This window comes from Aotus nancymaae, unplaced genomic scaffold (genome assembly GCF_030222135.1).
Source record: "Aotus nancymaae isolate 86718 unplaced genomic scaffold, 86718_ANA_hifiasm-v0.15.2.pri h1tg000108l, whole genome shotgun sequence".
Classification (NCBI taxonomy): Eukaryota; Metazoa; Chordata; class Mammalia; order Primates; family Aotidae; genus Aotus; species Aotus nancymaae.
In genome coordinates, this window is record NW_026988523.1 from 11,439,844 (window position 1) to 11,453,968 (window position 14,125).

Consider the following 14,125-nt stretch of genomic DNA (forward strand, 5'->3'; position numbering starts at 1 on the left):
GAATTTTTGGTTCAGTACCATTTGAACACTTCTGAACTTTGAATCTGGGGCAATTACTACAAACTGAGCAGTTTTGTTTTTTTTTTTGTCTTTCAAACTGAGCAGTTTTATATAGGAAAATCAATCCAGGCCACTGTTTCTTGGGCAGTTTTTAAACAGGGAAGCTACTGATTAAAATAACTTTTTTTGAGGTGGAGTTTCGCTCTTGTTGCCCACGCTGGAGTGTAACGGCATGATCTCAGCTCACTGCAACCTCTACCTCCTGGGTTCAAGCGATTCTTCCATCTCAGCCTCCCAAGTAACTGGGATTACAGGCGCATGCCACCACGTCCAGCTAATTTTTGTATTTTTAGTGCAGACAAGGATTCATCATATTGGTCAGGCTTGTCTCCAACTCCTGACGTCAGGTGATCCACCTGCCTCAGCCTCCCAAAGTGCTGGGATTACAGGCGTGAGCCACCTTGCTGGCCAAAACTATAACTACTTATTGAAGTGGATTCAAACCTGCAGTTTCTACCATGGTGATTCAAAAGAAGGGTTTGGGGGGATGGGGGAAAGGCCCAGCATGGTCACCCCAACAAATTGAAAGGCCCAGGCGGGAGGATTACTTCAACACCAGCCTGGGCAACAGAGTGAGAACCTGTCTCTATTTTTAAAAAGGAAAAAAAAACGATTTGGAGATAGCAAGTGGTTAAAGGGCAAGTACTTTTGGAGAAAATCTATGGTCTGGGCAAGGTTCCGCACCTAAAAGTTGTACCAGATTAGGATGCTTGATTTCCTTCATCACTGCGGCTTCTTTTAGGAACTCTTCTACCTCCATGGTATCTTCCTGGAAAAAGGGAAAGGTAAGAAAGAAGAAAACGAGAGGGACAAACCCCCAACTTAATCACAATCCTAAAACTTCAGCTTTAAAAGTAAAAAGAAGTATCTTTTGAATATTTTAAGAAATAATTATCTTAATTTAATTAATTTGTTTTTTTTGAGACGGAGTCTCACTCTGTTACCCAAGTTGGAGAGAAGTGATGCAATCTCACTGCAACCACTGCCTCCTGGGTTCAAGCGATTCTCCTGCCTCAGCCTCCTGAGTATCTGGGATTACAGGTGTGCGCCACCACACCCAGCTACTTTTTGTATTTTTAGCAGAGATGGGTTTTGCCATGTTGACCAGGCTTGTCTCCTGACCTCAGGTGATCTGCCTGCCTTAGCCTCCCAAAGTGGTAGGATTATAGGCATGAGCCACCATGCCCAGCCGAAATTATTATTATTTTAAGAAGTCCAACTTAGAAAAATATCCTGGAGTAAAAATTAGCAGGAGGAGCAAAATTCAGCAATCATGTCGTATAATCAAATGAAACACAGGAGCCCTGCATTGGAGAGTTCAGTTCTCTCATAGTTTACTTCCCCAGACAGCTCAGGCTTTGAATGAGGAGACAGAGCACTTAGCTGCTTACATACTTGTCTTCATTACATCATAATCTTCTTAGAGAGCAAGGCCTTATATATTGCTTCACAGTCAGAATATGCTTAAGAAACAGGACTACTACTTATAGCTAAAGAATAGCCCTTATGAGTGATATACCAGAGATAGTTACTGAGACTCTGGGAGAATCAAGTGAGTGAAAACCTTATAATTTGATACTGGGATGTTCAACGGAGACATACAGTAGTATCAGGAAAAAGATTTTGGTGAATATTAAGAAGTGATCTAACTGCAAAGAGACAGGAAGAACAAGAAGCAGGGAGAAAAAGGACAGAACAAGAAAGAGGCCATGATTCCCAGAGAGGGCACAAAGAATTCTGTCCAGCAGGGGTCGTTCTCAGGAAGCAAAAGAGCTTATTTTGCTTTTATAACTTAATTTGCTTCTAACCTCCCACTAAGATCTACACCAACAGCCTCCAGAGACAAACCCTTCCCACATGTGGGTTTCACTGCATTGCAGTGAATAATCTGCCTCTGCATTGTCAGCAGTGGCACTAGGGTTAATCATCACAATTTGCTGATGTGCTTGGCACCAGTGGGTGGAAAGTGTTCCAAAGTTAAAGAAGGGCATGCTGATATTTCCAAGTGATTCAGTACAAAAGAAAAAGATGCCTGAAAACTGTAATTCTCAGCAACCCACCTTCAGTGTTTTCACAGCAACTGTAAGGCTGTATTTCTTCCAGACGCCAACGTAAACCTCTCCATACTGACCGCCCCCAAGTTTGTGCTTCATGGTAATATCTGTTCGCTCCATTTCCCATTTGTCATGGATGGGGGACACACCGTAGACTGTAGGCTTATTGCACTTGGGTGCTGGGTAGTGTAATGTTGTCACCAGCCCATCAGCCACTGTGGAGTGATGGTGTACAAGCTCTGCCAAGGTGCTGAAGCGGCTCTCAGCAGTCACATATACCTGGTAAGAAAAGGAGAAAAGCTAAACAACTTGAAAAAAGATTGAGAATTTTTTTTAAAGCCCATATTTCACTGGCCTGAAGATATAGATATATCCTTAAAAAATTTTTTTTTTTTTTACAGACAGGGTCTCACTATATTGCCCAGGCTGGTCTCAAATGCCTAGCCTCAAGCAAACCTCCTGCCTGGCAAGGTGCTGAGATTACAGACTGGGCTACCACACCCAGCAAGAGGTTATCTTAATTGAGGTAAATAAAAAAGTTAAATGATAATGACAAGGGTAAACAGAGAACTTCAGTTTAATCTTAATCTGCCTTTCCTATTCTTCCTAAATTAGTCAGTCTTGGCGAAAAACTTCCAAGATATCTCTCTGAATCATCAAGCTCATTGGTCTTCAAATATATATACACATATGTATTTTTTTTGTAATTACATATATATTGTATACACATATATGTGTTTATAAAAATTTACATATTTATATATGTATTTACACATATACAAATACTGTGTGTATATATATGTAAATACATATATATTTTTTTGAGACAGAGTCTCACTGTGTTGCCCAGGCTGGAGTGCAGTGCATGATCTCAGCTCACTGCAACCTCCACCTTCCGGTTCAAGTGATTCTCCTGCCTCAGCCTCTCAAGTACCTGGGATTACAGGTGTGCACCATCTTACCTGGCTAATATTTTTCTTTGTATTTTTAGTAGAGACGAAGTTTCACCATGTTGGCCAGGCTGATCTCGATTCCCTAAACTCAAGTGATCTGCCCGCCTCAGCCTTCCAAAGTGCTGGGATTATAGGTGTGAGCTACCGCACCCAGCTGGCTTTCAAGCATTTTTAAGCCACAAGACTGTGGACTCAACTACAGAAGATAGGTAAAGAAAAGAGACCCTGACCAAAGTAGGCAAGCAAGGACTTGGCCTCTTATAAAAATTTACAAAATATCAACTCAGAATCTTGAAAGAACATAACTTGAAAACCACTGATTTAGATTTTTTTGGTAAGAGTATTCAAATATCTTATAATTTTAACTACAATGTGCATTTGAGTGTCTAGGCCATTAAAGAAAGAGCCACAATTTACCGGTGGCCAGGCAAGGTGGCTCATGCCTGTAATCCCAGCACTTTGTGACACCAAGGCAGGCAGGTCACTTGAGGTCAGGAGTTGAGACCATGGTGAAACTCTGTCTCTACTAAAACTTCGCTGGGTGTGGTGGTGCGTGCCTGTAGTCCCAGCTAATTGGAAGGCTGAGGTGGGAGGACTGCTTGAACCTGGGAATCAGAGGTTGCAGTAAGCCGAGATCACACCACTGCATTCTAGCCTGGGTGTCAGAGCAAGACTCCATCTCACCAAAAAAAAAAAAAAAAAAAAAAACCACAATTTGATTTCACAGAATTGTTTACAAAATAATTATTAATTTGCTACGCAGTAGGAAGTATAAAGTAAGAGGGCATTCTCTGGCCTTCTCTCCCAAGGGAGATTGTTTTTTTGTTATTGTTATTATTATTATTTTTTTTGATGGAGTCTTGCTCTGTCACCAGGCTGGAGTGCAGTGGCATCATCTTGGCTCACTGCAACCTTTGCCTCCTGGGTTCAAGCGTTTCTTCCGCCTCAGCCTCCTGAGTAGCTGGGACCACAGGCATGTGCCACCATGCCTGGCTAATTTTTTTGCATTTTTAGTAGAGACGGGGTTTCACCATGTTGGCCAGGATGGTCTCGATCTCTTGACCTCGTGATCCTCCCGCCTCGGCCTCCCAAAGTGCTGGGATTACGGGCGTGAGCCACCGCACCCGGCCTGTTTTTTAAATTTTTATTTATTTTTGAGAAATAAGAGTCTCATTCAGTTGCCCAGCCTGGAGTGCAGTGACACAATCGTGGCTCACTGCAACCTTGACTTCCCAGGTTCAGGTGATCCTCCTGCCTCAGCCGAGCAGCTAGGACCACAGATGTATGCCACCATGCCCAGCTAATTAAAAAAATTTTTTGTACAGATGAGGTTTCACTATGTTGCTCAGGTTGGTCTTGAACTCCTGGGCTCAAGTGATCTACCTACCTTGGCCTCCCAAAGTGCTCGGATTATAGGCATGAGCCACCATGACTAGCCTGTTGTTTTTTTTAAACGAAGCTTTTGTTTTAGTGTATACATGGAAGTATACAATTCATAAACAGGGAACTGATAATTTTTACAGAGTAAACTCACCCATATAAACATCACCCACACCAAGAATTATAACATGATCAGCACCCCAGAAACCTCCCTTATGCTCTCTCAGCTATTTACCCTTGTAAAGATAGCCACTATGCTGACTTCTAACATCTTAGATTAGTGTCTGCTTTTTTAATTAATTTTTTTTTTTTTCTGCGACGGAGTCTTACTCTGTTGCCCAGGCTGGAATGCAGTGGCATGATCTTGGTTCACTGCAACCTCTGCCTCCTAGATTCAAGCAATTCTCCTGCCTCAGCCTCCTGAGTAACTGGGATTACAGGTGCGTGCCGCCATGCCTAATTTTTGTATTTTTAGTAGAGATGGGGTTTCAGCATGTTGGCCAGGCTGGTCTCGAACTCCTGACCTCCAGTGATCTGCCCACTTCAGCCTTCCAAAGTGCTAGGATTACAGGCATGAGCCACTGTGCCTGGCCTCTGCTTCTGAACTATATATATACAAACAGAATCACACAATTTGTATTATGTCTGCTTTCTTCCACCCAACTTATAAAAATTGCAATAAAATTCATCATTTTAAAGTAGACAACTTAGTGGTTTTTTACTTATTCTCAAAGTTGTCCAACTATCACCACTATCTAACTCTAGAACACTCTCATCACCTCATACCTATTAGCAGTCATTTCCACTCCCCACATCTTCATCCCCTGGCTAATATTAATCCTTCAACTTTGTTGAAGTTGTTGAGTCAACTGAGACTCATCTACAGTGGGGGCCAGCAAACTCTTGGTAAAAGCCAGATAATAAATATTTTAGGCTGTGGCCATAGTGTATCTGTTAGAACTACTCAGCTCTGCCTAGTAATAGAAACCATAGACAATACATGAACAAATGGGTGTGGCTGTATTCCAACAAAATATTATTATTATTATTATTTTTTTTTTTTGAGACGGAGTTTCGCTGTTGTTACCCAGGTTGGAGTGCAATGGCGCGATCTCGGCTCACCGCAACCTCCGCCTCCTGGGTTCAGGCCATTCTCCTGCCTCAGCCTCCTGAGTAGCTGGGATTACAGGCGCGTGCCACCATGCCCAGCTAATTTTTGTGTTTTTAGTAGACAGGGTTTCACCATGTTGACCAGGATGGTCTCGATCTCTTGACCTCGTGATCCACCCGCCTCGGCCTCCCGAAGTGCTGGGATTATAGGCGTGAGCCACCGCGCCCAGCCCAATAAAATATTATTTACAAAACAGAGCAGACAGTTGGAATGCCATAGTTTTCCTGATGGTGTTTTGTGTAGTAGTACCGTGTTCATTTCTGTAGCTGAATGAAATTGCATTTTATGAATATACCACAATTTATTAATCCATTCTACTGTTGTTAGATCTTTGGGTGTTTCTAGTTTTTTGGCTATCACAAGCAATGCTGCTATGAACATTCCTGTACATGTCTTCTGGCAAACATATACACTCATTTCTATCAGGTAAATAACTAGAACTGCTGAGTCACTCTGACATCATTACACACCAGATTCTGTTCTGTTTGGTCAAGAGAAAACATACTATATATGGTGATGCAAAAGCAAAAGAAAACTAAAGATTTACTTATTTCCTACTTTGTAATTAGTCATTATATTTTACAGGAATTACTTCATTTAATCCTTCAAAGTGGACTTTAATTACAGACAGGGAAATTGAGGCTTATGTAAGGTCACAATCAGATCTGCCTGCTCTAAAGCCTGTGCTTCCCCGCAGTTGCCTATCACATAGAGGAGAATGAAATAATTCAACCTAAATTTACTGCTCAACAGAAAAACAATGGACATAAGCTCATGCTCTGTAGTTTACAATGTATAAACACATTGTAACACATGCATTCTAACATGGTTGGTCTTCCCAATATACAAACTGTTCAATGACTGAATTATCTGTTTAAGTTAATATACATTAATGATCGACACCAGGCTCACAAGTCTAAATTCTTACTCTGTGAACTTTATGGTAGATATCATTCTAATTTTCAATGATACAATGATAATTGATAAATTCCATACCAGTGCATTGGGTGTATATTTGTGTATTGATTATTAGAACAATTAACTTACACAGCAGTTCCCTTCATTCTTCACCTTCAAATCTAGCTTTTTAAAAATATTAATATAATACTGTTTTTACATTTCTATTACCATATCCTTTTGAAGACAGCAAGCTCTAACATGCCAAAAAGCCGAAACTCACGAAGCTAGTGAATATTTTATTTCACGTCAGACATAAAACCTGTATTTCATTTCAATCATGTTGAATATTTCACAGAGCAGTCAGTCCACGCTTAAAGGTGGTAACCAGCGAGTCTTACCTTGCCATCTGCAGTGGTATTGATCCTGTAGTGATACACACGCCCCTCGTACCTGAGCGAGATGGACAGCTGCCCAGGGCTACTCTCACTTTCTCGCACCAGGAAGCTGCCATTGATTAGACTGCTGAGCAGATACTCGGCTGCATTGCGTGACACAGGTCCATGGTACCAGGAGTGTTTTTCCAGGCTGTTCACTGGGGTGATGTAGTTGCTTGGCACCCAGCCCTGCCCATTCTTAGAACGAACTTCACTCCACTCGCCATTCTGGTTGTAACCAAGTACTCGTAGCTTTTCACCTAGCCATAAGGTCATTACAGGATGAAAGAAATGATCTTAAGCCTTTATTTCAATTGACGAGGTATATCATCAAACTTTAAAATGATTAAAAAATGAATCCAGAACTTTTATGCCAGAAATTTTTTTAAATAGTGGAAACAAACTTGGCTGTTCATCATATCCTGATTGCTCTCTTCAGCTTTTAGCTTAACCACAGAAGCATGGTCAGAAATGGTTTTCTGGAATTTACTACAGGGTTTTAAAAGTTTATATACAACTTAAAAAATATTCTTAAGAAACTCTATGTATGGTAGACAGGTTACTAAAATGGCTGGAAAAGGACACAGTGCTCACTCTTCAAAAGAAGAAAATTCACTTTCCCTCAAAACAGTTTATCAAGGAATTTAACTTATATATGATCAATGTTAACAACAATCAAGGATTAGGGATAAGATATGTGATATACATTCCTTCAGCGCTGCCTGTTAATACTTAAAATAAAAAAAAAGATATGTGATATACAAAGTGACTTCTAAATTTCACTTGGCACCAAGGCAACAAAACCACTGATGTAAAAAGAACTAAAAAATGAACAAACAAACAAACAAACAAAAAAACACGAATTACAGAGTTTTCAGCAAGAAAACTGCTTAGTGGGGCGAGGGAATGGGCAGTCAGGACTCCCAAAATACAATCCCTTCCAGAGCCACCATGCTTGGCCAGGTCCCTTTATCTCTTAACTATTAATGAAAACTGAAAAGTGAGAGGATGTTACATAGAGGCCTCACCTTTAGTGATGCTGAGTGTGTTATCACCACTTGCTACAAAATCATAAAGTGCAACGAAAAGATTGGGGTCACTCTCAGTGGCTCCCAGCAAGTTTTCCTTGGAGCTCCATCTGATAGCCTCATTTAGTGCCTGGGGTTCAACATCACAACCGTAGGGACGATGCAAAGCTTCTGAAAGACATAACAAGGAAAGGGAAATCATGGTGAGTTCAACAGTGAAACATTTGTTTGAATTCAGTATATACACAGTATTTCAGCTGCTGGCTCCAGAGTAGCAAAGAACTGTACAGTATATGGTGTTATGAAGAATAAGCAAATAGACACTGTGTCTCCTGAGCATGAGGAAGCAATTTACTTGTTGAAAATAAGGTAGTCAGAGAAAAAAAAACCCACAAAATCAGAGTTTGGCTGTGATTTATATGCACTCACCAAAATCAGACATAAACTCATAGGAAATGCAGTTTTCTCAAAATGGAAAAAAGAATCTCAAAGAGAAATCGTTACTAGCTTTATAAAACATATAGGATATTTTGTTATAGTGGTGGTTGTAGTTTTAAGGAAGAAATGATTATAAGTTTCTTCCAACTCCACCCAAACTACCCTATTCTCTTTCTCTCTCCACAGAAAACAAACTGTAGAAAAGACAACAGGGATTATTTTTCAGAATTAGGTAATAATGTATAAAACCAGGCCTTCTATGTAAGTATAGAAATAATTATTTTAAAAGTGCTTTTAGAAAACCAGTCCTAAAATGATCTGCAAAACAAAAGAAACCCATCCTAAAATGATCTGCAAAACAAAAGAAACATGTCTTAGCATTCCAAAATACCTTTAAGTTAACATGCACAATTCAATAATAGCTTGCAATTGTTCCTTATTTGAATGACTTTTTTTTTTTTTTTTGAGGTGGAGTCTTACTCCATCACCCAGGCTGGAATGTAATGGTGCGATCTAGGCTCACTGCAACCTCTGCCTCCAGGGTTCAAGCGATTCTTCTGCCTCAGCCTCTTGAGTAGCTGTGATCATAGGCACCTGTCATCCTGCCCGGCTAAGTTTTTTATTTTTGTAGAGATGGGGTTTCACTATGTTGGCCAGGCTGGTCTTGAACTCCTGACCTCAGGTGATCTGCCTGCCTCCCACAGTGCTAAGGATTACAGGAGTGAGCCACCTTGTTTGGCCTGAATGACTTTTTTAAACTCTATTTTGTTTTCCTGGGCAGTAAATTTTTGTAAATATCACTAACTTAATTGAAGAGCCTAGAAAATATCACTATCATCGGGCATTTATTGAGTTTCTACTCAATGTTGTCCAAGCCTCTTAAGATCTGTTTTCTTCCTCAAGGCTTTACAGTTTCTAAATTGATTCACAGTACACACTATATACACTACAGGTGATCCCTATACCATCTTAAAGATCACCTGCTTCTCACAGCCCAGATCTATTATGCAAAAAACACACTGTTCTTCCAGTATCAATTTTCTTGATCAGACTGTTTTTAGTGCCTGTCTACAAAGGCAAACTATCCCACTATCTATGTCACATAACTACACTTTTAAGTCTCTCTTCCTCCACTTTTTTTTTTTTTTTTGAGATGGAGTTTCGCTCTTCTTGCCCAGGCTAGAGTGCAATGGCGTGATCTCAGCTCATTGAAACCTCTGCCTCCCAAGTTCAACAATTCTCCTGCCTCAGCCTCCCAAGTAGCTGGGATTACAGGTGCCCGCCACCATGCCCAGCTATTTTTTTTGTATTTTTAGTAGAGACGGGGTTTCACCATTGGCCAGGCTGGTCTCGAACTCCTGATCTCAGGTGATCCACCTGCCTTGGCCTCCCAAAGTGCTAGGATTACAGGTGTGAGGCATTGTGCCCAGCTGACTTATTTTTAACATAAAAATGGTTTTATCATATTTGAAAGAAAAAAAAATCTTGAATTTGTGGTTCTAGTTATTTTCAAATCCATTCCCTGTTCTCCAACTCTACTGCCAATGCCTTAGTTCAAATCCCCAACATCTCAACATCTCTCACCTGGACTACTGCCTCCAGTCTTGTCTCCCTCAAATCCATCCTCCACACAGCTGGCAAAGTGATCTATTTAAGACAAAAATTTGACCACGTCACTTTTCTTAACCTTCTTCAATAGTTTCACATCAAGCTAAAGTCTCCTTATCATGGCCTTCAAAGGCCTTTCATGATCATGTCTCTACCTACTTCTCCAGCTTCGCCTCTCCCCACTCCATACTCGGACTGTAAACTTTAACATACACCATGCTGCTTCCCACCTCTGGCCTTGGTTCACACAGTCCAGACTAACTGGAATGGGTTCTCACCCCACTTTTCTTTTCTTTTTTTCAATAAGATGGGGTTTCACCATGCTAGCTAGGCTGGTCTTCAACTCTTGACTTCGTGATCCACCCACCTCGGCCTCCCAAGTGCTGGAATTATAGGCGTGAGCCACTGCGCCCAGCCCTCATTTTTCTTCTGACTGGCTGATTTCTACTTGTAATACTCAGCTCCAGTATATAGTAGTCCCCCTTATCCATGAGGAATATGTTCCAAGATCCCCAGTGGATGCTTAAAATCATGACAGTACCAAACCTACTATATACTATGTTTTTCCTATACATACATAACCATGATATGGTTTAATTTATAAATTAGGCTCAGTAGGAGATTAACAACAATAAAAAAATTACAACAATATACTGTAATAAAATTTATGTGAATGTGGTATCTTTTTCCCTCAAAATATCTTACTACTTTGAGACCCAGGAAGAGTGCCAGTAACTGAAACTGCATAAAGCAAAACTGTGGATAATGGGAGCTACTGCACCTTCCCTCTGTGCTCTCAAAAGCATCACAGTTGCTGCATTAATACTCTATCTTCATCTCTATATTCATAATACATTCTACCATTCTACGTATGTCTGTTTCTGAAACTTCACAACATGCTCCTTGTATCTGGAATGGTATTCTTTTCCTACCCAGAGCTACATACTATGTGTTTAATAACTGTTAGCTAAACAAATGACCAAATTACACAAACATAAGTGACAGGAAAAAAAGATGTATCTATCTTTTTGTGGGGGGTGGGGAATGGAGTCTTACTCTGCCACGAGGCTGAATCTTGGCCCACTGCAATCTTCTGCCTCCCAGGTTCAAGCAATTCCCCTGCTTCAGCCTCCCGAGTAGGTGGGACTACAGGCACCTGCCACCATGCCTGGCTAATTTTTGTATTTTTAGTAGAGACAGGGTCTCACCATGCTGGCCAGGATGGTCTCGATCTCTTGACTTTGTGATCTGACCACCTCAGCCTCCCAGAGTGCTGGGATTACAGGCATGAGCCACCACACCCAGGCTCTTAATCTTAAAATCACGTTAAACAATGTTTAAAAATTGGCTTCCACCGGGGGCGGTGGCTCATGCCTGTGATCCCAGCACTTTGGGAAAGTGAGGCAGGTGGATTACCTGAGGTCAGGAGTTGGAGACCAGCCTGGCCAACATAGTGAAACTCCGTCTCTATTAAAAATACAAAAATTAGCCAGGCATGGTGGTGTGTGCCTATAATCCCAGCTACTCAGGAGGCTGAGGCAGAAGAATCACTTGAGCCTGGGAGATGGAGGCTGCAGTGAGCCAAGATCGCACCACTGCATTCCAGCCTGGGCAACAGGGTGAGAAAAAAAAAACAAAATGGCTTCTTAACTGTCTACATAATATACACACAGGTTGGCTCTGTAATTCTCCAGTTTCAGAGTTTCATATTCCCTTCTTCTCTCAAAAAGAATACATATTTAAAATTCCAGTTAATTCAATTTTGTTTTCCATTAATATTATGATAAACTTAAAGAAATGTTCTGACATCCTGAAAAGTTAAAGTAGATACGTTGTTCCTTATTTAAATGCAGAATTATAGTGAAGGGGAACAGCTGTATTCTATACCAAGACAGACAATTTGGGATGACCAAATTAACAAAAATCCTTATTGTTAAAAAGCATTCTTCAAACTGGTCGCATTAAAAAAAAAAAAACTGGTTGCATAAACCGTTATGTCTTTATTCTAACGAAAAAATTATCTACTCTAGCATGATTTCCACTAAGCTACAAATGCCAATCCTTTATTAAAATGAAAACAATGCCAAAAAGTACAGAAAATATCCATATTTGTTAGCATCCACTACTGAACACTACATAATCCACACTTTTTTTTTTTGCCAGTGACACTGGTAACACTCTGTTTAATGATTATCAAACAGTTTATTTCATTCTTTGTAGTACAGGAAAAGTTCCCCTTGCTTGAAATTATAAGAGGAACAAAAACTCAACAGTTTTAAAAAGAACTTTGGTACTATCGATGTCCAAGTTAGAAAAAGCAATAAGCAGACACTGAAGCCAACTCTTAACCCCTATCAGGACAAAACCAGCAAATGTCATGTATTTATACATTACTTTGTGAAACTCAGTATATTAAATTTAAAAGTTGGCCAGGCGCGGTGGCTCACACCTGTAATCGCAGCACTATGAGAGGCCAAGGTGGGCAGATCACCTGAGGTTGGGAGTTCGAGACCAGCCTGGCCAATATGTAAAAGCCTGTCATCACTAAAAAAAAAAAAATTTTATTAATTTTAAAGTTTACTAAACAGTAATTTGATCACCTGAGGGTGAGGACGGTGATGCAATATTGGCAGCTTCCTGGGCTCACACTACCAGGAGCTGGCCAAGAACTGGATTCCCACAGTGGGCATAAGCGGCGCTGTGGGCACTGTGGGGCTGGTGTAGGTCACTAACTGGAGGCCGATTCTGGACTGGGTGCCTTACATCATCACCAAGTTTAAGAAGGACAATTAATTAAACTGACACCTCCACGAACTCCTCTGGTGCCTGGTGGTGCCAGCTCCTCCCGTCTCAGCACCTACTGTATCTGGAACCGCCCAAGCTCTCAGGATGGACACTGAGGGAATCCACAGTGCAACTTAAGATTTCTTATATTTCTGAAAACAGCTGGGGTGTTTTAAGTACACAGTATTAAACCTCTATGAAACCTGCCCCCTGCCTGGATATTAATCATGCTGATAACTCAGTTACTTTGACTACACCCCAATAGCTTGAATGACCCAGGGGAGCTCTCTTCAAGCTCCAAAATGTTGCTAGTTTAGGAGAGTTTTCCAAGGGCTGTCAGATATTGTTTAATTATTATTTTTATTGAGACAAGGTGTCATTGTGTTGCCCAGGCTGGTCTCGAACTCCTGAGCTCAAGCAATCCACCTGCCCTGGCCTTCCGAAGTGCTGGGATTACAAGCAAGAGCCACCGCGCCCAGCCTGTTTAATTATTTTAAATGTTTACTGGGGGAAAAGAAATCCTTAGTAATTTGAGTGAATATCACATGCCAGGCACTGTACTGGGTTTAGAAATTAACGATTAGTGATTAGAAATCACCAATAATGCCATTTGGACTGAAATACAAAACTACTAACCATCCTCCCTGCCAAATTTGTTTCTTTCTCAGAATTCCCCATTTCAGTTAATGGCAATTCTGTCTTTTCAAGTGTTGAGGCCAAAAACCATGGAATTCTTTATGCCTCCTTGCTCTCACATACAATTCCAATCCACTCAGAAATTCTACTGGCATTGCCTTCAAAAATATATCCAGAATCTAACCACTTCTCATTCAACACTACTTCGTTACCACCATCGCCCCATGACATTTCACCAAATGTTACCTTCTCAGTATAGCATTCTCTGACTATTCCATTCTAAAGTACATCTTTTCCTGATAACACTCTCACATCCCCCACTGACTCCTTTCCTGATTTATCTCCATAGCTCTTATTATCACCGAACATATTGTATAATTAACTTATTTGTTATATTAATGTATCTAAGTCTCCCTGCTAAAATGTTAAGTTTTAGGAGGACAAGGAATTTTGTCTGTTTTGTTCTCTGAACAGTGACTCCAGAACAGTGCCTACATATAAGCAGCTCTCAAAAAGGTTTGCTGAATGACTGAATTATGTATACATCCTTACTCATAGAGGATGCTATGAGAGGACAGAATATAAAATAAAACTCCAGAGTCAGGCAAGTTTTTGGACTTCAAATGAGATAAGCATTTAAACTGGATGAACACAGGCTGGGCACAGTAGCTCATTCCTA

At 40.7% G+C, this 14,125-nt stretch overlaps 1 protein-coding gene across 7 annotated transcripts in view; it reads right to left on the reverse strand.

Moving 5' to 3' along the window:
• Positions 1-14,125, reverse strand: part of ABL2 (ABL proto-oncogene 2, non-receptor tyrosine kinase) — a 127,717-nt gene that overhangs the window by 19,301 nt on the left and 94,291 nt on the right. For 4 of the 7 annotated variants that reach the window (XM_064370923.1, XM_064370920.1, XM_064370924.1 and 1 more), the window contains exons 2-6: positions 10,003-10,065; positions 7,981-8,151; positions 6,917-7,212; positions 2,121-2,393; positions 745-829 (exon numbers count right to left, since the gene is read on the reverse strand). In XM_064370923.1, the coding sequence (XP_064226993.1) occupies positions 745-829; positions 2,121-2,393; positions 6,917-7,212; positions 7,981-8,151; positions 10,003-10,065 (888 nt within the window). The remainder of the gene's footprint in view (positions 1-744; positions 830-2,120; positions 2,394-6,916; positions 7,213-7,980; positions 8,152-10,002; positions 10,066-14,125) is intronic. The other 3 variants (XM_064370925.1, XM_064370922.1, XM_064370926.1) reach the window with 1 other exon arrangement.